At 35.1% G+C, this 23,858-nt stretch overlaps 1 protein-coding gene across 1 annotated transcript in view; it reads right to left on the bottom strand.

Moving 5' to 3' along the window:
• The window catches only part of RANBP9 (RAN binding protein 9), an 86,995-nt gene that overhangs the window by 5,486 nt on the left and 57,651 nt on the right, over nucleotides 1–23,858 (bottom strand). The window contains exons 6-12 of the mRNA XM_054591881.1: nucleotides 17,745–17,929; nucleotides 14,761–14,873; nucleotides 13,208–13,316; nucleotides 11,848–12,038; nucleotides 10,661–10,805; nucleotides 7,147–7,268; nucleotides 5,245–5,396 (exon numbers count right to left, since the gene is read on the bottom strand). Coding sequence (XP_054447856.1) covers nucleotides 5,245–5,396; nucleotides 7,147–7,268; nucleotides 10,661–10,805; nucleotides 11,848–12,038; nucleotides 13,208–13,316; nucleotides 14,761–14,873; nucleotides 17,745–17,929 — 1,017 coding nt within the window. The remainder of the gene's footprint in view (nucleotides 1–5,244; nucleotides 5,397–7,146; nucleotides 7,269–10,660; nucleotides 10,806–11,847; nucleotides 12,039–13,207; nucleotides 13,317–14,760; nucleotides 14,874–17,744; nucleotides 17,930–23,858) is intronic.

Raw genomic sequence — 23,858 nt, 5'->3', positions numbered from 1 at the left:
CTTCCTACAGTTTTAAGATATTTTATGCATCCCACAAAACTACTAGGTTATATTTCCTGAATGTCCCCATCCAAACTTACTGATGGGAAGAATATTAATATCCTATAAAGATAACTCTAATCAATCACATTATTTCTAAAGACTGAGCTTTGGCTCAAGACTTAATTTACTCCACAACCATCTACTGAGATACCATCCTGATAGTACAGATAAATTTTAAAAGATATCCTAAATAACTGTCCAAGGAATAACTGGTACATAGAAACTAAGCACAAAACTATCCTCTCGGGTCTTTATATCCGGACATGCTACCAAAAAGATGAAATGTTCCAAATCTCAAATTAATCATTCTTCTCTTTATGCCTTCTACTACGTAATACAAAAACACATAGTGAAAATGATGGTAGTAATTTACTGTGCACTAGCTTTGTGTGAGGCAATGTTTCAAGCACTAACGTGGATCATCTCATTTAATTCTCACGATATCCTTATTGAGGTGGATACTACCATGTCCATCATTTAGGGATATGAACCGAGGCAGTAACAGGTTAAGATCACACTGTTAATACTGTATTTCTTTTTGTTAGATGCAGTTCCTTTTAATTTTCAATTAAATATCAAGAGGAAAAAGTCTAAAATTCTGCTCTATTATTTTCAGTGCAATTGAACAAGTATTTATTGGACACAGCAGCCAGGCAACTGAGGACACAACAATCAACAAGATTTGTTTCAAATATTCACATAGTCTTGTGGAGCAGACAGACATGTAAATAGGTAACATCATGTAGTGTTTATTAATGTACACTACATTGTGTCACATGATGCAATCACAGAAATCGGCTCAAGCTATGTGGACAGTAAGGCTAAGTGAAAGGAGAAAAAGGCATGGTTAGAATTACAGTTAAGGGGTTAGATCCTAAAATGCCGCTAAAACCGCACTAAAAAGCTGGGATTCTTTTTTGCCAATATGGCCGTGGAATTTTAAGTATAGGAGTGGCGTGGAGTAGACCTGATTATAGAGGGATAACACTGCAACACTAATGAACATAGTTTGGAAGGAGAGTGAAGCTGTAAGCAAGAAAACTAACAAAACCTTAAAAAAATAAAAAGGCTTATCGCATCAGGTTCCTAGCAGTAAATACCTAGAACCTTATCTTTCTTTACAAAGGGAATAAAATCAACGAAGCCACACCAACGTTTTAAACCCTGTTGTAACACTGAATTGGTGACGGTAACCAAAGAAATGCAATCACAGCAGCAGCACCACTGGCACATCCCTTTATCACTGCCGCTCAGTTGATAGGTTTCTGGAAAGTGATACTATACCAATATGCAACTAGAGCCACAATAAATCTATGCTTTGACTTCATAATCAGGCCTTCATCCTAGTGGAATAATTTAAAGGAAGAAACAAAGATATACATATAAAGGTGTTTACTAAAGCATTTGAATAAAAAAGAAATCTAGCCAGAGCAATGCTTAAATAAACTCATTTAGCAACATAAAACAATCATGTAGCCATTTAAAAAGTTGTAAATAATGTATAGAAACTGGAAATAAATTTTATGACAAATTAAAACAATACGAAGTAGGATAACTAAAATTACTAGGTAAAATATATGCACACGGGATTTAAAGAACAAAACTGAAAATGTCTGAAATATAATGGCATTATGGATTACTTATTTTTACAAAAGTACCTCAGTGGGAATAATTTCTGAGGGAAAAGTGACATCATTTAGGTATGGTTTCCAAATGCTACTTATATTTGGCTTAAAATTTGACAGTTTCTAAACAGGGTGAGTCTAAAAGGCTCTATTTCTACGTCAACTACTGGATTAAAAGCTCCCTTCTCGCTGGGGCTGCTCACGCACATTTGACTCTCCACAGCGACTACAGCAGTGCTTTGCCAAAATACAGAAGGTCAATAAATAGCTTCCGAACAAAGTCAAGTGGTTCTCTAGGGAGGCTCCGGCAGACTTAGGCAGGTAGGGAACAAAGAGATAACACACACAGAGGAAAGGAAGACTGACAAAATTAGAAAAAAGGTCAAGAGAAAATGGGCTACTGCAGAGACTCCCTACCGTTCTACCACAGGTGGGCTGCTTTGCATGGGCTGCAATGTACGACTGAGAGGAAGCAAAAGGCACGTACGTGTACCCTAGGGTAAAGCACTTAGGTTAATCTCGCCCTCGACTTTAATCAAATCACTCTATCTGTATATATGTTTATAATTCAGAAGTTTATACAAAACCAGAAAAAATAATTAAAGATAAAAATACCCCAACACAATCACATGTGATCTGAAGTGAGGAATAAAAGGAAAAGGAGTAATTTCTACGTCTTAACTACAGCAACAAAATACCTTTACTCTTCATATTGCCCTCCATCCTTATTCTTTAGGTACTTGTAAGTTACATCAGGTACTCATCCCTATCTAGATCAAAAAAAGTTTGGGGAATGGGAGGGAGGCAGCTCAGAATATTAAAGAAGTGTCTTAGAGCAGTTTGCATTTGCTTAGAAGTCAGAGCTGCAAAAATCAAAGCCATCTACATTCTTCAGATGAAGATTAATTACACTGTCTCATAATTCAATATATAATCAAGAAATATCTTTGAGAACAGGCCATAAAATGCCATTTTCTGAGCCTCATGCACATTGGAATCAAGGGTAGTCAGTTGATTTGAATGAAATCTTAAATTTTCAAAGGCACGGCAGAAATCACCCATTCCTTCATCATGCTCAATCAGCATAAAGTTTTAACAAGAAAAGTCAGGTGGCTTGCTGTAAAAATGTCTATGAATTCTTTTCTTTTTAAACTTTTGAAAAAGATTTTATTTTTTTAGAGAAACGGGAAGGGAGGGAGAAAGAGAGGGAAAGAAACATTGATGTGCAAGGGAAACACTGACTGGTTTTCTCTTGCATGCCCCCAACTGGGGATGTGGTCCACTCAGGCATGTGCCCTGACTGGGAATCAAAGCTGCAACCTTTCAGTTTGCAGGCTGACACTCAATCCACTGAGCCACACCAGCCAGGGCAAAATGTCTATGAATTCTTAAAAACATCTCATATTCCCAAATATCCCTTCAAACAACAGTTCTCAAAGTTGCCCTGGCTGGTATGGCTCAGTGGATTGAGTGCTGGCCTGAGAACCAAAGATGGCTGGATCGATACCCAGTCAGGGCACATGCCTGGGTTGCAGGCCAAGTCCCCAGTAGAAGGCATTCAAGAGGCAAACACACACTGGTGTTTCTTTCCCTTTCTTTCTCTCTCCTCTCCCCATCTCTAAAAATAAACAAATAAAATCAAAAAACAAAACAAAACAAAAACAATTCTCAAAGTAGTAGAGACACCTGGGTCCAAGAACCTTGCAGGGGGTTTTGTGAAATCAAATTATTTTCACAGTAATACTAAGATATTATTTTCACTTTTCTCATTCTCTGACAACAATACAGTCAGCTTTTTGAGGGGCTACATGATGTGATACCGCAAAAGATAATGCAGAGGCAGGTATGCAAATTCAGCTTATCTTGATTAAACCTAGCATTAAAGAGATTTTTGAAAATGTAAAGCAATGCCACATTCTAATTTTTTCCCCATTTTTGAGAAGACGGTTATTTTTCATAAAAATGATTTAATGGATTTTTTAAAAAATAAACTGATTTTAGTTCTAATTTCTAAAGTAATAAAATTAATAAACTCTTTGGGAATCTTTAACAGTTAAATCTAGACACTTTAAAAGTGTCTAGACATCAAAAAGGTTGAGAACCTCGGTATCTAGCAAAAAGTACTCAGTTTCCCAAATGGGTAACTTTAGATACCTAAAATAACTTGTAAGAAAGGGTGAGAAATAAGTTTCTTCTTGGCACTCTTGATATATCAGAAAAGGTCCTACAAAGTTGCATGGTGATGAACATACCCAATCTGGAGAAATCAGTTATACTTTTCAAATGAATTCAACCTCAGTTTGAATTCAGAGTGCCTAGGTGCTATATGAATAAGATACATTTAAAAGGAGAGGAGTTAAGGAAAGATCTAGCCTGACCTCAAAGAACTCTTAATTTTATAGAGCAAATGTGGACAGCCATTTGGCTAATAGTATATGAACGTCTGATTTGACTTTATAAACAAAAAAGTTTAAATTACACAATCCATCAATTTTATTTAGCATAAAATCATAATTTAAACCCCCCCTCCCTTGTTTTTTAGAGCTAACGGTTGCTATTAGAATAGCAATTGTGCCACCCAGTAGATTAGGTACTAAATATGGTGATTAAACCTCTCTTCCCACCTCAGACACTGAAAACGCAAGACCACATGCTTTTAACTAGATGTGCATATGGTGGCTCCTTAACCCATCCTAAGCCAAGCACATATGTTCTGTCTACACAGATGCCGTCCCGAGAATATAGCGCAGGTGTTCGATTTTGCTGATTTTATGCCACATTCAGTGCTACCAGCGCACTGACTCTCAGTTTGTGTCAGGAAGGAATGGCAGGAGCCTTGCCCTTTCCTATGACGTATATTACACAGAAGCATGTCTCAAGGCCACTACATGCATCTCTCCTTTGTTCTTTGAACTTCTTTCAAAACATTCAGGAGAAAATGTTTATAACATCACCTTTGAGCCCAACCTAAAGCAGGATTAAAAGCATATAATGGCTAGGTTAATGTTTCATAGGCTTACAGGGCTAGTAGGATTTTGAGTATGAAAAAAACTCCTAAACTGAAGGGTGGTAACATTCCCACAACTAATTATAATGCTGACGAGGTAGAGGTAGGAGAAAACTCCCTCCAACTTCAACTGATTCACAAAGCTGTATAAATCGTATCCATCTTCCTAGCTATCATAAACATCAATCCAGAAAAGATCTGAAAATGTGTTAACTATTCTGGCTTTAAAGATGACCCAAATCCTTCACCAATCATCATCAAAATGAAAACCATGTATTATGCATTCAACTTGCTACAACCCTGAACAATGTTTACTAAAATAAAAATCTCAAATTTATAGTCTTATCAGCATACTCACATTTTTCCTAATAACTTTGCCGACTTTACAGCTGAGAAAACTAAGAGTGTAAGTTGACAAAGTGCACGTAACGCTGATAGGCTGATAGCACAACTGGGGTTGAATCCACGTGTTTTAGTTGAAGTCCAGTGCTCTTTCCAGGAGAGCAGAGCTGTTCAACCACATCGAATGCTTTGACTCATTTATAATTTTTCAAAGGGGAACAAATTTACCTTCAACATTTTTTTATTTGCTGTGTTCTTGCCACATTCTCTCCTCAGCTGTTCACTCATTGCTTGTAGCTCTCTTCCAAAGTGAATCATTCTTTCTATGGCGGCCTGACTTCCTCCACACAACTGGCGTCTTAACTGACTTGAATCAACTTCTGTAACCAAGACAAACAAGTGTTTTACTACCTTACTGAATGGAGAGCAATGGAGAAATAAACATAAATTGCTTATAATATTTTTATGTTTAATTTAATAACTATTACCTAATATTTTTCTCTAAATATGCAGATATATTTAATTTAATATGGAACTTTGCAGCTAAAAGGTATGCTTTATCTAGGTCTCAAGAGTCTAGGATCCAATATCTAGCATGCAGCTGAAAGTCAGGTGACAACCTTTCACAGTGTTAGGATGTACCTATATGTCAGGGAAAATTTTATAAAAAGTTAGGCACAATTCTCTAAAACTACATTAAGCCACATTAAGAAAAAAAGAAAAAAGTTATTAACTGCCTTTCTGGCTACTTTTACTGCCAAAAATAGAGATAGTATTAAATGATTCCTGGAGGCTGAGAGAGTCTCAATAATTCCAATAAAAACACAGAAGACATCATATTATACTAATAAAAAAAGGCTTAATTACACTACTTTTAGAAAAATACTACTTTTAGAAAATAATTTTATAGTATATATCTTGGTTAACAATAATAACTCATCAGTAATGTAACCGTTTAAATTACTACTAACAATATATAATTACAAATGATGATAGTTAATATTTAATAGGCACTTTGAGCTATTAGCTTTTCACAGATTAGCTCATTTAATCTTCACAATGGCCCATGAGGCAGTTATCATAATACCCATTTTACAGATGACGAAACTGAGGCACAGAGCTCTTAAATAACTTGTCCACGATTACATAGCTAGTAAATGGCAGTTGCACAATTTAAATCCCAGTAATCTGGCTCTAGAACTCCTGCTCTTAATCACTATGTTCAAATTACTCTTTGAATGTTGAGATTGCTGATATCTGAAAGAATAAAATGAGGCTGCTTTTTCTATCATACTCCTTGCTTGAAAAAATGAATTTTAGATCAGAATATACAGCCATCACCAAAAGGTGGTTGGATAAATAAATTTAAAAAATAACTTTCCATTTATAAAGTAGCTTCTTATATATAATCATAACAATTTGAAAAAATACCTTTTAACCTCAAAATACTAAGAAATCTAATGTTGGCCATGGAATTCTGACAAAAAAGGATTTATATAAATAAGGTTTCATAATTTTCACTTTTCAATTGATGGAAGTTTGCTGATGGTTTAACCTCAGAGTATAACTATACAAGTTGTCAACAAAGTAAAATTAAGCATGACACTTTAATTGGGGGTGGCGGGGGTTGGGGGGGGGGCCAAACTTAAGCACCTACTAAGTGCCAGGCACTGAACTATGCAGTCACATATATTCGCATTAAATGAATTTTAAGATATTCTGCTCGATTAGAATTTATAAAATCATCTCTACCCATTTGGCTTTTACTGGCTATGTTAAAATAAGCATAAAACCTTTTTATATCTCCAACCTTAAATATCCTACGGATATTTAACACTAGTAAGTTGCTACTGCTGCACTAATGACAGCACTAAAGTTGAGCCAGAACAGTTCAGCAAAGAAAACTCTCTCTGGCACTTAATTTCAGAAAGTGGCTGTAAATAACTCTACTGTCTAGCAATCCACTCTCACAGGAAAGTTTAAGACGAGTCATATGTATTACTGTCAAATCCAATGGCACACACATCTTTAAATCTGATTTATGCTCATCAGCTGTAAATCAGTACAAATAAAAACATAACCTTGTAGTCATCATTTTTTATTAAAAATGTAAGAAATATCACTGCAGACCCATTTCGGTGTCACAATCTTCCATTTCGTGGTCATGTTTAGAGCTACCATTTAGGAAACCATTGGATGAAGTTTCTCCAACTCCATTGGAGTAGTGATCTGTTTCCATGTCTACATCATTACTGAAAACGAAAAAAACAAACCTAATTATAAAAATTGCACAGTTGCACACCTTAGTTTAAAATAAATTACTACTCAACTACATAGCCTACTTATGAACTGACTTCCTAAGGCAATAACAACCTGCAAAAAAGGTATTTAGTTACATCTTGAATGTATTCAAAGCCAAATATGCAGCTGACTTTTAACCAAGATTTACTCCTGTGGATAAGGCAGAAAGAAGTACATGTACCAAAATGTAGTTGTTTCATGACTTTGTATCAATATGGAGAGATCATACTTCAGCACATACTTCCCACTACTTTTCTGAGCTTCACTCTCTGTCAATCAACTCTGGCCCCAGCATTCACTTCCCGCATGTGAGGGAAAAACCTCACTCTCCAAACTACCCCTGGAGCCCACTTCTCTTTTCAGCCCTCACACTGAACTCACTTCTAGACTACTTTTTCGTTACCAGTCTTGCCGTTTCAGCACCTGTCCTTACTACTTAAAAATATACCGTCTCTCAAAGGTAAATATTAATCTTAAAAACCACTCAGTCTCATCCTCTCAGACCTTTCCAACACCCACCACTCTTTTATTCCCACAGGCGTTCTCATTGGCTAAAAATTCCAAAGTATTGCCAAATATTAATTTTTAAAATGCCAATTTGGATATTTACGTACAGTATTTCCAATTTTTACTCATTTTACATTTACTGAATGAATAACTATGTGCCAATAACAGTATTTGGACCTGTTGAAGTTGTCAATGTAAGACCTTCGAAGCCACCCGCACACTAAGTGACAATAAATGAATACCTAATCTTTAAGGTTCTCCCATGAAGAATTACATGAGGATTATACAACCCAGAAAGAAACACATGATGAAAATCCAGGAAATACTTAAATAAAAATGAACTTTTCTCATTAAAAAAGCAAGTATATTCATTCTTGCAAAAAAAGAAAGCCACTGAATGCAGATGAACAAAAAGCACTCTGTGCATAACCCACCAGAGGTGGTCAGTGCCTCAGGGTGCAGTTGTGTGTGTGTGGGTCTGCAGGCCTGCGCGTTCAGTGCACAGGTGTGCGCACGCTTCTATCAGTGAAACCTGTTGGCTAAATAAGACAGAGAGAGAGACAGATCTAGAAAGAAGGGCAAGGCCTTGGAACTCCTTCGTCAGTCAGAAAAGTTGTTTACTATATTTGATGAACTTTGAGAATTAAGAAAAATCAAACTTTAAAAATAATGTTTAGTGGAAATCAAGATCATAGCTTTTAGTGATCCTAATAATATACTAAACCATTAAAAAAATCAATATAGTCGTATTTGAGAAGGATTCTTTCATTCAATACACCGTAAGAACCCCCAAGCCATAATTCCATGTTAGGTGCTAAGGAGAGAATGAAACAGCTTCTGCCCTCTAGGAGCAAACAGCTTATTCACAGCTAATAAAGTGATTATATTACAAGGATTAGGACTATGATAAAAGTTAATCATAAGTAATTATACAACTTTTGGTGGGGATGTAAATCAAGGCAAAAGTCCTGGAAGAGGTAATATCTGAACGTGAGTTTTAACTGGAACAGAAGTCAGGATGGAGAAGAGGGAGGAGAGGGAGTAGAGAATTTCAGATGGAGGGAAGTAGAATGGAAGAAGCACAAGTCTGGATGTCAGAAATTCTGGGAAGTAGCCTCAGTTCTATAACTCAGCAGCTACTAATTATTGACCTTAAACAAAAAACACAAGAACAAAACCCACATTTACTTTTCTGGTTTTCATCTCTACATCTGTAAAATAGTTTTAACAGTTAACAGCATCGTTGCCTACTTCACAATACTGTTGTAAAGAAAGCCATTACCAACTATAAAGCGATTTACTGTCTAAGAGTTTAAGGGGATTTAAAAGCTTACTTTCTTCTCATATACTGAACACAAAGGAGGATGCTGTGCCACCAATCTGTTCTGTAAAGTTTCCTTCCCTGAACGCAGGTGATAATAGGTCCCTTTAGCAACTTCCTGATGTGAGGATAGTATTTAAGAGAAAAACTCACAAAATGATTGCAATTCTACCCTCAAAAAATGGCAGGACCCTCTCTATCAAAGATAAAGTACTAAAGGCTTAAATTTTAAAATTCCCATACATGAGTATTTTTACTATAATATTCTACTTTTAAATTTTTGATATGTCATCTCTACTGCCAAAGACTACCCTCATCAGCAAAAGGCAGTCATTTTTCCAGTTTTTTTCTCACAATGCTTCCGTGGATTCCATTATAACCTATACCATACAACCACATTACTTCAGTAAATTTTTGTCACTTGTGGCATATAACCTGGAGATTCTGATAAATCTCCAAATCTGTAAATACGTATTTTTACATATATTCCTTTCTCTGGAGCCATATTTCCATTAAGATTCCATGCTAAAATTTAAGTTCTCTCTCTTTTGATGAAAAATTCTGCATTGATGAACACTCCCCTAAGATGCATGTGACCAACCAATTCATGTTGTAAGACGAAACCATCAGTTTGATAAAATCTATCCATTATTTTTATGGAAAAATGTTATACCACCAGTCCTAAACCAAACTGAGATTCAAGTCCTAGATGATTTGGGCACACTGAATTCATAAGAACCTGCTTTCACACACTAGCATTCAATTCGAGTAAACACATTTCAGGAACCTTTAAAAGGTTTCATGAAGATTAAACCCGAGTGTGTCAGAATAGATCTGTCATCTCTTCTCCCAGAGCTCTCTGAAATCAGAAGAGACATTTTTCCTGCTTAGCAGAATGACTGACAAACAACAGGTCCTCAATACTATCCTCATATTTGATGTTTATTAAATGACTTAACCACATCTGCTATACTAAAGCTACTTAATGACTGGCTCTCAAATAAGAGTCTTTGTAAAATTAGTTACTTGGAAGTCAGGAAACATTCCACACATATCTGCCCCCCACCCAAAAAAATCACACATGGAGAGGAAAAATAGTTGTAAACGTATCACATTAATACTACAGATTAAATACAGTACTATGACTTGGACACAACAAATGGCATTTACGTGATCATCTGTGTAGGTCTGTGGGCAGGAACACCATCCTGCAGAGCTGTGAGCCTGCCCTTACAAGCCCACTGCAAGGGCAAAGGGAATGGAGAGTAAGAGGAAGGAACAGAGGGAAGAGCAAGCCTGTGTGCATACTGAGAGACTGACAACTTTGAGGAACTCGGTCCCTACCTACCCTTTCATTCTCTGGAGACTTGGGAATTCCCAGACCTCCATTATGGGCCATACAACCCAATTTCCTCAAATTATTGAAAATAATTTCAATACTTTTAATTTCAATAATTTGATAATACTGGTAATTAGGTTGCTTATAGTAATGCAAAAGTTAGAGAAATCACTTACCTGGTGAAGTTATTAACTTGCTGTGATCTTGACATATTTATACTGTTCAGCTCTGGTACATTCAAATTAGATGACTGGTGTTTACTATGGCAATATGATTGATGTGCTTTATTTGATATTATACCATTACTACAACTTTCAAAACCTGGGGGGAAAAAGATAGGTCATAAAATAGAAACTAACACTAATTTATTATTAGGTTGTAAATAATGTACCCATAGTCTGATTTTTGTATTTAAAATATAGGAGATTCGATGGACTATTTAAGTAATAAACAAGTTACTTTTTTCAAAGGATATAAATATACACTTATCTCCTCTAACAATTACTGAAGGCTACATTATGGATCTTATTTAATCCTCATCCCCTACCCTATGAGGACAGTGTTATCATCACCCCTGAAGGGCCTGTAGGATACTCAAGAGGGGTAGTGGCTAAGAATACAAACATGAGAATAATCTGCACTGCACAGGATGGCATATAAAAATGGAGAGGTATTAATGTAGAAAAGTATATGGTGACTGAGAAAAAGCAATGGTGTTACTCTTTGCTTTTGGAAAAGAAAGGAAATAGCATTTGACTTCTGGTTTAGAAAGTTAACACCTTGGGAAAAACAGAATGAAAGAGACAAGCAAAGAAAGAAGACTAAAAAAAAAAATTAGAAATGAACTTGTAGAAGTGATCATAAAAGCTGAGAAAGGAGAGGATTCTAATTAAAAGGACACAGAAGCCTTGGAGAGTAAGGCTGGTGAGCCAACAAAGGGACGGGAGAAAATGTACTGGAAAGAGTGGACTCGGGCGAGGAGGCTCTGAGAAAGAGTGAGATAGCAAGCAGACGTCACAGCCACATCACCTCCTTTAAATTTCTCCTTTATTAAAACACACAACTGTTTACCTTTTCATTACTAAGTCTCAGTGATTTAATTTCTAAAGAGAACTCATATGCTGGCCTGTGTTTATGAAGATCTGCTACAATAACCTATTCTAAAAACAGCTCTTCCAATTACTTCCTGATAATACAAATACACACATCTGATCCACCTACAGTCTTTCTTCTAGAACATCCTCAGATCAAGTAAACATATGTGCAAAACTGCTATATAGAAATGTCTAGATTTTTAAAAATTTTATTTTGGTTCAAAAATTTAAGAAAGGAAAAAATATAATGTTATAAGACTGAATCTCACCAGAAAAATGTGCAGTACTTCCTTTGCCAGATGCTAAATTGTGGATATTCATTCCATGGCTGGGGCTCATACTTGGACTACTAAAAGGTCGAGGACTAACAGGATAACTGTCTTGAGATTTTGGACTTCGGCCTCCCAAACATCGTACTTCACTATCTGTACCATTCACCATTTCTATAAACTGACGCACTCTGAAAAATGATAAAGAAATTTACTGAGATAACCTTCAAACAGTCGCTTATTTAACAGCAACAGATTTCTTAAAAAACTATTTTAAGAACTTGTGTATATCAGTAACTTTGGCCTTTAAGATAGTATTCTAAAACTACTAAATATAGTTTCATATATGATAATGATTAAAATATAAAATTTTCCAGAAAAATTAGATAATGCAAAAGATACTCTATCTCTTTTAACCCAGATTTACTTAGAAAATGAAAATCTGTGATTATAATAAACAAAACAAAAATGGCCCTTTTTTAAGCCCCAAAATAATTTAATCAAACTAATATTTGCACTTGGTAGAAAATCAAATATTATATATAAGAACATGGTGGGATTTCAACAAGTATTTCTACATCCCTATTCATAGCAGCATTGTTCACAATATCCAATAGTGGAAGAAACTCAAATGTGTGTTGATGGATGAGCGAATAAACAAAATGTGGTGGCTATATACAATGGAATATCATTTAACCCTCAAAAGAAAATTTTGTGCTACAACACAGGTGAATTTTGAGGACATTATATTGTAAGGTAAATAAGTCAGTTGCAAAGGGCAACTATTTCATGACTCCACTTGAAAGGTACCTGGAGTAGTCAAATTCAAATTCACAGGGACAGAAAATAGAATGGTGGCTGCCAGGAGCTGGGGCGAGGAGAAATGGGTAGTTAGTGTTTAATGAGTACCAAGTTTTAGTTTGGAAAGATGAAAAAGGTTTTCAAGATGGTGGCTGGTGGTGCTTACAAAACAATGAGAATGTACTTAATACTACTGAACTTTGCATGTAAAAAATGGCAAATTTTCTGTTGTGTATATTTATTACAATTTTTTAAAATGCCACAGACTTACTATAAGGCACTTTACAGAAGGAAAAGTAGGTTCCCATCATCTAAATAAGATTTTCACATTTGGAAACACAGAGATAGAATGACAAAAGAGCAAACACACAGCAAGTGATGCCATCTGTTTACGCTCCTCAACACAAGTGTTTTCTCTATCTCTTACTTAAATGTGCTGTATTACAAAATTTTCTGTCAACATTTGAAAGAAGGTAAAACAAAAATTAAAACATGGAAATGGTTTTGATTATATACAACACTTATATAATAAATATAACATAATTTTAAAGAAACTAACTTTAATGTGAAAAGAAGATTAGGATTTCTTTCAAGTAAACTTGGGTATAACTGTTGTGTTGTTTCAATGGCTTCTCCCATTCTTCCTGCTAATACCAATTTCTGAATTCCTGTTTAGAAAAAGGGAGCAAAAATTAATTTTTTAAGAGTGGAAACATATACTTAGTAGATTCACAACAAAAAAAGACAGTGAAATATTTTAAAATAAATTACTGTGATTTTCATTTTTCCCTAAAATCATAGTTTCAAACAAAAATTTTCAAATTATAAAAACAAGTACTTTCATAAACTACTTTTAACAATCAGAAATTGTCATACAAGTAATATAGGAAAAACACCTGTTAAGCAGTACTGAAGTAATAAACACTAAGACTAAAAAGATGGCTATGTTTATGACATACATGGTATTTACAGGTTGTTTCATGGATATGTTAATCCCCAAACTCAGAGAATTACATTTACTAAATATGTACAGCTTTTAATATGTCAACGATTCCTCATTAGAGCTGTCTTTAAAAAGACCATAGGTAACATTAAAGAAATAATATTCAAACTGTCTTATCAAATATGATAACCTTTGGAACCCAGTACTAAAAGAATGCTAAACTTTAAGTAAGATCTGAATTCAACACTCATTAAACATTTCTTGTGTCAGATATTTGTTAAATTAGATGATGAGAATACAAAGAATAAATTATCGTCTCTTGTTCACCAGAGCTTATAATACAGTGAGACAAAGCACGCAATAGCTACAACACAATGTGGCCAGTGATGATATAGCAATTTGGCCTATAAAAAATTTTTGTTTTAGTCCATTATGATTTTGCCCATCATGTTTTATTTTTATGCCTATATTTTCATCAAGTTCTACTCTCCTCGATGGACCAACTGTACCAATTTTAGGGTGGCTTATTATGGAACAAGTTATTATGCTGACTTGCCCTTGTAAGAACAGGCCCTTTTGGTCTGGCCACAAGCACTACAGAACCTAAGCAATATATACTTAAGATCAAAACTATCTCAAGTTCAAAGGTATTTAAATTTCTTTCATATATACCCCCACTAACATCCTGTTATGGAACTTTAATAATAATTTTTAAAAACCCATTTTATTAAATATTTCCTGAAAGCTCTATAAAACATTTTAAAAGAAAATATGGTAAACATTCTTACAAAAAATTCTCCAAAATTAAATTTTTCTACACCCGGAATGCGAGCAAAGTCCTATGTTATTTACTTGTTTGTTTGTTTGTTTACCATTATGTGAGTGAGAAACATCAATCAGTTGCCCCTTGTACATGCCCTAACTGGGGATAGAACCCACAACCTTCTAGTGAATTGGACAATACCCCAACCAACAGAGCCACCTGGGCAGGGCCTATGCAAATTTTTTAAAGGTAATCTTCAGAAAGGTCAATGAAAATAAATTACAGAGGCAAACTGATTTAAAATTTATTTTTAAAAATATTAATTTGAAAATAAAATTTCTAAAAATTGATATAACCTAACTATAACATGAAAGCAAGTGTTAGCCATGCACCATAGGATCCTTACTTTGTCTATTCTTAATGGAAGCCAATTCTTCTAGAACAGTCTGGTCTGTAGATCTGGCAAAGGCCTCTGCTGTGGCACAGTACCCATGGTGGACTAAGTAAGATGAAACCATTCTTAAAGTAAAAAGAAGAAACACAACTTTTAGTCAAGAGAATATATGCTTCACACTACAATTTATATAAACAAGGTCTACTCTGGTGTTACAAAACCAACCTATCCCCTTGAAATAATTAAGGCTTTAATACCCTCAAGCTTAAAATTAAAAAAATCACTTTATTCTTTCATATAGTATTTCTGAAAAGATAACTGAAAATGCTATGTTGAGACTACTGTCCCTAAAAAGAAGTATTACTAGAGAATCAGGGACATCACTATTAACTCCAAGTGCTTTCCTATTATTTCCTTTCCTTACACACCATCCTACTAACCATAATTTCTGTTTCACATTTATCATGACCCATCCCAATAAAGTGTCATTTTGTAAAATACATTTAAAATAACAGAGTAATTTCTTGTATTCCAAGGTTCAGTCCCTTTCTTCATCTGTTAGGTTAAATGGGATCACAAGGTGTGAACACAAGAAATACTAAGGTGAACCTGGAGAATCTTCCAGAAAAAAGTCTGCAAGGGTGATAATACTAATCAATGAGAAGTTGGTCTTCTGATCTAAATCAATTACTATGGCTGTGCACAGGAGATTACTAAAATATGATTTATATTTAAGTGACACACTTCCAAAGGACAACTTTACTTCTTAAAAAGCCACCAGGTAGTTAAAACACATACTTAAATGTAACTACAAAATGTCAGGAAAACTGTTGACTAAGCACTATCAACCCAGATAGCCAATATATCCAAATATTCAACTCTTAAACCTATCTCCATTTGGCACTACTAAGGACCTGTTGGAAAATGGCAGAAAGCAGTGGTTCAGCAAAGGGAATTGAAGAGAGGAGGGGAATCTCTAAGAAAGAGATTTTTCATTTTATTTCATCTAATTGTCCAAATTAATCCAAGAGGTAGGGAGAACCTCTTAAACCTTCTAGGATGTCACAGTGTCAATTTTGCGAAGAATGAGGTTGGGGTCAGGGCCCTTGCTGAACTCTGGCTATAGGATATAATGTTTCCTCTCCTACTATCCCGCCATGATGCTCCATGGCACCAATGTTTAAAACATTAAAGGGACATAACCCAAGAAGAGCAACTTATCCTAGCTCTAATTCATGGCAACTGTGGGATTCTGAGTCAGGGCTCACTATTCTTTCAACTGCAGCACAAAAATATTAATGTAGACTCTCTAATACCTGCTGATAGTTCTAGTGAAAAAGAATGTTTTCAGATTCATCAACATATCTCCCAATCATTACCTCCTCCAAAAAATACACACAAGAGCCTTTATTAGAGTTTTAAATTTCACACTGTTCAAAGCAATAATACACATTTAAGAAGAATTGTGTCGGATTGATGGTATCTGAAAGCCTCTGTGTCGGTTATTTTCTTGGGTTAGATTACAGTTGTGAAAATGAGTATTTAAACTTACAGGTATTTAGTAAATTTTTAAGTTTATACTATTTCAAGCTTTAAGAGCTACCATTTAGTACTACTGACATTCAGGTGCCACCTTAAGCCTTTCCGCAAAGATAGAGTCTAAAAAGGTAACTGTCACAGGAATTACACTTTCCTGCTGACATCCATAATAAAATTCTACTTTTTCATAAAAAAATTCCTTAATAAAATGAAATGAAATTTTTTGGTCAAAAATGGGTTGAGAGAAAGGTTATTCATTTCACAGTACTTTCACTGATTCCCACTGCGTGCTCTGCTGCTGCCTACCCTCCACCATTGTTATCGCTGGATCATAAACATCTATCTATCCTGCAGTTAGGAATCCTACCTCCACGTTCACTGTTCCTTGGCTTCACTTCCTTTGCCTCTTCTTAAACAGCTAGTAATAGCACATAAGTAAATGGCATTAAAAATAACTAGTAAGATTTTTAAGAATTTCTTAAGCCAGAGGCTTTTGGTCAGATTTTCCTATTTAGAATAGGTGCAATTATAACAGTCCTAAAACTACATAAGTAATAAATATGTAGCAAAAAAGGAATCTCAGTAAACAAAAATAGGTGACATTATTCTTACAGAGTAACCCAGTCACTAGAAAAATTTATCCAAAACAAATCCTGAAAAGTAAAATGTACATATTAAGTCTGTCTTCTAGAATATAAACTATCCCATTATTCTGATGCATATTCTTATTGAGTAATAATTCTTTTCCCCATAAATATCTGAACTACTGTTCAACAACACAGTCAAGTTCATGTCCAAAAACACGATCCTAAATTACACAATCTAAATTACCTTTCTGAATTTATCTTTTGCACTGGCACTATTAATAGATGAATCACATAACCTAAGGAAATCATTAAATGCCATTATTAACAAGAGAAAATGAATTACCCTAACCTAAGTAACCTGTCACTTTATTTCTTGCATCCAATTAATAAGTCAGACTACTACTCTGTATGTTGCCATCAAATCATTCTTTTTAATTTTTTAAATAGTGAATTACTTTTTACAGAGATTAAAACATAATCAATATGCTAAAATTAGTAGGCTATAACTGAGTATATTAAAAAGCTTCAACAAATATTCTTTTGTACCAAATTAAAGTGTTTTATTAAAAAAGTTCTTCTGAATAACATCCATCCAAACTTCCTCACTTTACTTTAAAATTGTTTTTTATCCTCACCTGAGGACATTTCTTCCCTTGCTTTTGTGGGGGCAAGGAGGGAGACAGTGAGGAAGGGGGAGGGGGAGAGAGAGACAGAGAGAGAAACATCTATTGGGTGCCTTCTCGTATGCATCCCAACTGAGGATCGAACCTGCAACCTGGGTATGTGCCCTGACCAGGAATCAAACCTGCGACCTTTTGGTCCCTGGAGGGTGCTCCAAACAACTGAGTCACACTGGCCAGGTTCACTTACTTTTGTATCATGGTCTGCCATTCTCCTTCTCGATCTCCAATAGGAAACCGGTCTATCTGTGCCTGTATTTTGGTTCTCCACTCCCGCATGTAGTCTTCTATATCAAACACAAAAGGATGTTGCCCAAAATTGGCATCAACAACCTCTCCTGGTGTCTGGAGCCCAACAGTGGGATATAAATTTGGCTGTAAGACAACACATTTCACTAAGCATCTATCCCTTTTATTTTAAAGGCATTCACATTCATTCTTTCACATGTTATCTCTTTAAAATAACCGATTGACAAATTTACTTCATAAATATTTTAAAATCTCAATCCAAAACTAGAGTAAGATTAAAGCAAATATTCTAAAATACAATAAAATGAAAAATATAACTTTTTGTAATGTAATCAAGAAAAATATGAAACAACCTCAATGCCCATTTTATTTATTCAGAGACCACATGGAAATAGACTTTTAATAAATGAAGACACAATCCTTGCTCTTAAGAATGTCATATATTAGTTGCAGAGATTCAAGTATAAACACATAATTCAGGTTGATCCTTTTATATGATACATGCAATGCATATTTAGAAACTGCATGTGAAAGCTAGTTACCATGGAAACAATCCTAACTGGTCAAGTACTATTTTAAGTTTACTAATTTCACTTATCTGTATACTTGGGATGCCTATATAAAGAGATGATGATAATTATAAGTGAAACAGTGACATTAAGAGTGGGGATTGTCTATATAAAAATAAAAGATAAAAATGCACGTATTTAAAGAGAGTAAAAAGATGGATTTTAAATTTCAAATTCATAAGGAAATGCATTTACATGTACTCCAAGATTTCGAGGCTAAACAATCAATAACTTCAAGTAAACAAAAAAAATACTGCAGTCCTCCTTTTGGCTCTATCACTAGTTGTTACATCTAAAGAGAGAATGAGTTACTGAATGTCTACTGAATGGCAGGGTTTAATCGTTATATAATCCAGTGAAGAATTATTATTATTATTTGCATTATAAAAACATAGAAATTGAGGGTCAGGGACAAATTTACTCATTCATGGTCTTTCTACAGTATGGCAAGGTGGGACTGGAACAGGTTTATCTGATAAATCTAAGTTCAGTTTTTCTTCCTAGAAATCCAAATCCTACTTGATCTGCATTTATGTATTTATGCCGTACTTCTTTGCTTTAGTGGTTATCACAAATGCTTTCAGTACGAAATTCAGTAAAGATGACAAGAACATAATTTGTATATAAGATGCTTAAACAGATTTCACAGCAAAAAGATAGGAAAAGATAGTTAAAAACAACTGATCAACCAAGCAACCAAAATCAGAAACAAAAGGAGTACTGTGTTAAAATATTGAGAAAAAGGGTTGCACTAGATTAGGGGGGGGAAATGCTAATGGAAGGTATACAAATGTACTGATTTTTAATAATCAACAAAATGGCCAAGTTAATAAAATTTTATGTCAAACATGAGTGAAATACTCATTACAGCCATCTCATTCACTAATGAGAAAACAGACCTAAAGAGTTCAAGAAATTTATCCAAAAGTACACTTATTAATGACACACATAAAGGGAAAAAAACACTCAAACTCATGTCTCTCTACTTCTAGCACAGTACTCTTTCCATTAAAACCCATTACAAAATTATGACATGCTTTAGAAATAGATAAAGCCAAATATCTTAATAAGGATATAAACAGTAAAAGGCAAACCTGTTCATTAAGCAGAGTCTGTAAATCTGACATTCAGCAATGTACAAACAGAGATGCTTTTATTTTTTAGAGACAGGGGAAGGGAGGGAGGAAGAGGAGAGAAACACCTCTGTGACGGAGAAACATCCCCTCACTGCCTCTTGCTCACCCCCAACAAGGGACCTGGCCCATGACCCAGGCATGTGCCCTGACTGGGAATAGAACCGGCAACCCTTTGGTTCACAGGCTGACATTCAGTCCACTGAGCAACACCAGCCAGGGCCAGAGATACTTTTAAAATGGTTTGCTAATCTAAATTTTTCTTGACAAATTCAGGAAAGTAATTCATATCAACATTATAAAAGAACATCAGCATTCATGAATACTCTGATAAAAAGGTGCCATAAAAAGTTTAAAACTTCCCTATAACAAAACATGCTGTAAATGTCAAGACAAATGGACTTTACAGTACAAAAATCTGCCACACTTTAGAAGGGATCAATACTTTAAATACAGAAAATTCTCACAATAAAGGTGGATAAAGATTATTAGTTCAATTACAATATAAAGGCACTTTACCTCATTCAAATTCTAAAATGCAAATAAAAACAATTTGTTATGTTTTATTTTGTTTTGTTTTGGCACATCAGGTTAAAATTTAAAAGATTGAAAATATCCAGTGATCATGAAGGTTAAGAAAATAAGCCCTCTTATCCACCGTACACAGAAATGTAAACTGGTATAATCTTTTAAGAAAAAATTTTGGTGAACTATTAAAATTGACACAGCATTCACTTGTAAGAATTAATCCTATAGAAAAAAATATGCAAAGATACAAGGAGGCCTGTCCAGAGAAGTCCAGCCATTGTTAATAAAACAAGAACTGTTTGTGGGATATCAATGTAATCTGGCTGCCAAGGAGAGTGGGCTGGAATGCACATGTGTGAACAATGATGATTTCACTGTACTAGTCAGTGGGGTTGGTAGATGCCATTTAGTGAACATGTACTGTGTGGCTGTTGCATTCAAAATGACTAAGCGAGTAGAGCAACGAATCTGCATCAGATTTTGCATTGAACTTGAACATTCCTCTGCGGAAACTATCTGGATGATTTAGAGGGCTGCAGCTGTGGGCAACTGGTGACTGGCAGCTTCATCAGGACAACGTGCCCACTCATGCATCACATCTCTTGCAGAGTTTTTTGGCAAAACATCAAATTGCTCAGATGACTCGGCCTACTTGCAGTCCAGATTTGGTGCTCTGTGACTTCTGGCTTTTCCCCAAACTAAAATCACCTTTGAAATGAAGAGATTTCAGACTGTCAATGAGATTCAGGAAAATACGACAGGGCTGCTGACGATGATTGAGAGAACTGTGTGAGGTCCCAAGGTGCCTTCTTCGAAGGGGACTGAGGTGTCATTGTCCTACATACAATATTTCATTTCTTCAATAAATATCTCTATTTTTCATATTACACAGCTGGATACCTTTTGGACAGACCTTGTATGTCCCACAAGTTTGCAATTTGTAATTGCAAAGAAAAAAATATGTCCATTTATAGGTTGTATAATATACCACATTCATCAAAGCTCAGCCTCCAATAATTTTAAAATATGCCATTATTTTATATTTAAGAAAAAAACAGCGCCCATTAAATTCTGATAAACCGAAGATTCTAAGATGTATCCCCAATTCATATACATTAAATTATAAAAATAAGCAAAAATGAGGAAAAATGTGTATATTGACAAAGGTGCGTAATATATTTACTAAATGAGGAGAACAAGCTATAGAATAGTGCGTAAACTATAATCTCACCTTTTCTGTAAACACTTACAAAATGAACATACCAGCAATTTCACTTCCAGGAATTTATCTGAAGAAACCCAAAACACTAATTCAAAAGAATATAGGTAAATGTTTTTATTCTGTAAATAGACTCTCTAACCAGGATTTAATACTACAACGAAGAGTGAGATCACAGGTACAAAACACATAAATATTTATTTGGTGGTCCCTTTAAGGGAAAGACTTTCCTTCCTTTTTAAGAAGAATGAAATGCCGCATGTGGACATCCCAGAAGATCTCAGTCATAAAAAGAACTTGCTGAACCACAATCACCATAACCACCACTTTACACACCGTTACAGAAACTAGTATCACCATTTGTTAATTATAGACAAAGCAAACATAACTGGTGATTTTAAAGTGGGACAAAAAATAGACGGTAACAAAAATAGCCAACATGTCCACAACCACCTCAGCCTTTTCCAAGTAAATGATCACCACCATCTATCACCGAGAAATAAAAAAACAAACAAAATCTTCTCACTCTGACAAGTTAATTTTACTTGCTTAGTGCTACAAAAAGAGGGACAAAAAAACGAAACAGCTACTAAGTCCTTTGACCAATTCCAAATGAAACTTAGCCTTACCAAAATGTCTGCAGTGGTTCTGAATCACATCAACAAACCTACCACCACCCACACCTATACTCCCCCACCCTCCCCACCCCCACAGATGCTCTTGTCTGAAGCCTACCCCTCCACTTACACATATGATCATACCCCAACTTGCCTACTCAAGGGTATGATCTCTGTTACTTTCCTTCTCTCTATATTACATCAACTTTTGCTTGGTACTGAATCATTCTCATCAGCAAACATTCTGCCAAATCTAACCAAAAAATCTTCTATTGCCCCCACTTCCACCACCAGCTACTGCATCCCATTTTTCTACTCCTCACTGTGGTCAAAATCCTCCAAAGTTGTCCATACTCCATGACCTTCCTCTTCCTCTTCTCTATTCTCAATCAGGATCTCTTCATCACTATTCTGAAATTTTCTTGAAAAGGTCATCAGTGACCTCCACTATGCCAAACCCACTAATTAATTGGTGATGTTTCACAATGGCATTGGACACCACTGATTACTCCTTTCTTGACATACCTCAATATTGTCTTCACTTGGCTTTGAGGACAACCAATTCTTAGTCTTCCTTCTACACTTCACTGATTGCTCTTTCTCAATTTCTCCCTGAGGTTCCTTCTCTTCTCCCAAATATGCCATGCCCCAGCACTCAGTTCGTGGTCCATTTCTCTTCTCTGCATACAAACACTCCCTTATAGATCTCAACCAGTCTCATGATTTTACATTTAAACACCAAAACGCCAATTACTTACAAATCACTTTTGAATTCCGGGCCTATGCAGCCAACTGCATACCTGACAACGCCATTTAATTTATCCAAAATTAAATTCTAGACCTCCTCCCTCAAAACTTCCTCTACCTATCTACAGTCTACTCCATATTAGTAGGTAGCATCTCCATTTCTCCATCTTCTCAGGCCCAAGATATTGAAGTCAGATCCTCTTTTTCACCTTTTCACATCCATTTACCAGAAAATTTTCTTGACTCTCAGTTGTATTTAAAAAGATAAATATTTTATTTATTTATTTTAATCTCTCTGGAACTTACTGTGGTATAAATATAAAACAAAATCCTAAGATTATATGTTTCAAAAGAAAACAAAAAAATTAAAAAAACCCAAAACACTTGTACCATCACAACTTTTTAAATAATGCTTCTTGGTGAGCATTTTGAATTTGCAGACTCTGAATTTTCTTTGGCTTAGCAAAGGTTTTTTTCTAGTATAACTTTGATATCTTCTGTTTTCCTGGATTTTCTTCAGGAATATTAATAATCTACAGTCTATTCTCTGACTCTAAGTCTCCTGTCATTTCAAAACATCTCTGAAACTGGAAAGTGTCTTATAATCAAAGGCATCTTACATCTGGACAGGCAGCTGTCACTGCTGCACAGGTATGAATTTGTTAAAGAATGAGCTTACTAAAAACTCTGGGACTTATTTTTTTCTGGTGAAACAGCTGGATAATTGCAACCCCTAAAACATTTTAGTCAACAAACCAACTGAGAAAGGAACACTGGAGTCCTGGTTATTGTCAATAAACCTTTGGTTAATACTTTCTGGCAATGTTAAGAAATGACAGCAACAATACCTGCACAATGCAATCAGGAGCTTAAAAAAAAAAAAATGCCAGAGACATCATGGAGAACTCTTAAGAAATGTTCTTGATGGCACAGGAGACAACGTCATGTAGAACACCACAGATATCAATTCTAAAAAAGTTGTTTAAAAAGTTGGACTCTGAACTTGAAGTGTGGGGAAGACCTTAATCAATTTATATTGTTTATATCATCATTTTTAGGAAAGCAACAAGTGATAATGATTAAAATCTATTAAATACTTCCAAAGATTGTTGGGAAAAATGTAAAATAAAAATTCTAAGTGATAAGCATTGTATCATAATTTGCTAGTTTTTTCCCTCCTAGCGTTACATGTGATGCATATTACAATTGACAGAGCCTTAGATATGGTAAATAAGGTGTCTA

This window comes from Pteronotus mesoamericanus, unplaced genomic scaffold (assembly GCF_021234165.1).
Source record: "Pteronotus mesoamericanus isolate MK-2021 breed Mesoamerican mustached bat unplaced genomic scaffold, CSHL_Meso_final scaffold_31, whole genome shotgun sequence".
NCBI lineage: Eukaryota > Metazoa > Chordata > Mammalia > Chiroptera > Mormoopidae > Pteronotus > Pteronotus mesoamericanus.
The sequence above is the reverse complement of the archived record's forward strand: the minus strand, read 5'-3'. Positions and strand labels throughout refer to the sequence as shown.